Here is a 2,289-nt window from a genome sequence, read left to right on the forward strand (position 1 = left end):
TCAAAATTAGTAGAGTAGGGGTCGTGATAGGAGAGAAATGAGTGTCGGCGGGGCTCGTATCTCACCATCAGTTGGAGTGTGTAACTCAACAGTAGCATACCAGGGGTGGGGCCCAAGTTAGGCGAGACCTTAGATCAGGAGTACAGTAGAGTATGTTTCTTCATGTATTACTATGTTTATATGATTGTATATGTATAGCGTGCGAGGCCCAGAGACAGGCGGGGCCTAAAAGAGACAGATATGTATGCCGAGCAGGGCTCAATGCCAGGCGGGGCCTATGCCGGAGCAAGTCCAATGCCGGGCAAGTCCCGATGTAGCGGGCGGGGGCCCACTACGTGATTATGTGTATGGTATGTGGTAGTAATGGGGAACTCACTAAGATTCGTGCTTATGGTTTCCAGTTTTGGTTTCAGGTACTTCCAGTAGCGGAGGGAAGAGCTCAGGATAACTGCATCGCACACACACCAAAAAGTTTAGCCTGTGATGTTTTACTCTGATAGAATGAACATGTTTTAAATTAATACTCTGTTTTGAGAAAACAACTTATGTTCATGAAAGAAATGATTTGATAATTATGATTTGTTTAATGATTTAAAAATGAAATTTTTGGACCGTATTTTTGGGATGTTTCACCAACATTAATTAGTAGACAAACATTAGTGACTACTTTAGAGTTTAGAGAGAATGATGTAGATAGCCCATCCAAAAGGATTTGTTAGCATCTTACTTTTCTTTCTCTATGGGGACAATTGGTTGGGAATAATGCTTTTCCCTAATTTACGTTGTTTTCTACTAAAAAGTAAAAAGTATATTATATCTTACGTGTAATTTCTACATATCGATTCTAAATCGTTCATGTATCCAAGTTTTTGTATTATATATCTTTTCAGTCTTTCGTAACCTCAAAAGGCTAAGTTGGAGAGCTAAAATTGCTGCCCCTGACTCGATGCTAGATTACTAGTATTTAAAGTACACTAAATTATTTGGATCAAATCCTTAGTACTTGACCATGACTATATTCACCCTTTGACTTTGGTGTTTTGTTTCCAACACAATTCATTTGTTTGATGGTTTTCATACATTACAACCACTTTGTGGTGAAGAAATATGGTACTAGTGAAAAGGACTCGAACTCAACATTTAAATCCCACTAAGTAGACACGTGGGGGCTTATATATTGCAGTTGATAAGAAAGTGTAAGCTTTACAATTGAGATCATAAAGAAAGGAAGGAAGCATGAGTATAATGAAGGTGATGGTGGTTCTCTTGGTTCTCTTCAACTTCTATTTTCCTGCATCATCTGCTCCTCTTGCAAGCAATTTGAACTCAGGTTCTTCTTCTTCTTCTTCTTCTTCTTCTTCTTCTTCTTCTCTCTCTCTCTCTCTCTCTCTCTCTCTCTCTCTCTCTCTCTCTCTCTCTCAGGGGATTTAAACATTTAAATATCTATAAATACAATATTAAATTAACTATCTTTGGCAGTTGCTCAAAAAGATATTGGTTTTTGCAGGAAATCCGTCGGAAAAAATGAAAGAGAAACAAAAAGGTGAATCCAACGATTCCGTAACTGGTGGTGAAGTTGGAACCGTAAAGCAGAGTAAACTTGCTCATGCCGGTGCAAGAGGTGGAGGTGGCGGAGGTGGTGGGCACTCGGCCGGAGGCGGTGGGCACTCGGCCGGAGGCGGCGGCGACGGAGGTGGTGGACAGTCTTCCTCTTCTTCACGAGGAGGAGGCGCGGCGGTCATACCTGTATTTGCGGCTGGAGCTGCCGGTGCAGCTGGTCAACGCAACAATCACCGTAGTGCTGCCGGTATTTGTAGCCGGTGCCGGAAAGACATGATTCTGATCGACGTAGCTACCACTTTAGCATTAGTTTTACTGCGTATCTCTGTGTAAAATTCCACTACTACTTCTACGCATTAGTGAATAGAAGGGTAAAATCGTAAATTCAAGGAGGGCATCTATATATATATATATGTATCTGTTTGGTCAGTTTGGACTGGATGTTGTTAGGATTATTATTCGTTTTTATCGGACACGAATGTTTCATATTAATATTTCATGGAAATTAGTAAATACTAGAATTACTTTGACGATAAGGTTATGATTTATATTAAAGATTATCATGTTTGTCGATTAAAAAATCTAAAAAAAACGTGTCTTAGGCCTTTATGTCTTGAATATATAAAGACTGTTTTTTTGTTTGAATTGATAAGTGCTATTGTACCTAACTGTTTAAAAATACAAATAACAATTTATTTTTTATGTAATAATAGTTAAAAATTAGATTGA

The 2,289-nt window shown here is 38.9% G+C and overlaps 1 protein-coding gene across 1 annotated transcript; it reads left to right on the plus strand.

The window, feature by feature from the left end:
* The first annotated feature begins 922 nt into the window (after window positions 1-922).
* Window positions 923-2,052, plus strand: LOC145071339 (uncharacterized). Its single transcript, XM_079018240.1, has 2 exons — window positions 923-1,330; window positions 1,508-2,052. Exons 1-2 carry the CDS (start codon window positions 1,237-1,239, stop codon window positions 1,891-1,893), a joined length of 480 nt encoding a protein of 159 aa, XP_078874366.1. The 5' UTR covers window positions 923-1,236; the 3' UTR covers window positions 1,894-2,052.
* The last annotated feature ends 237 nt before the right edge of the window (window positions 2,053-2,289 follow it).

Source organism: Lactuca serriola, chromosome 8, assembly GCF_051521515.1.
Source record: "Lactuca serriola cultivar US96UC23 chromosome 8, Lser_US96UC23_V15, whole genome shotgun sequence".
In the NCBI taxonomy this organism is placed as follows: Eukaryota; Viridiplantae; Streptophyta; class Magnoliopsida; order Asterales; family Asteraceae; genus Lactuca; species Lactuca serriola.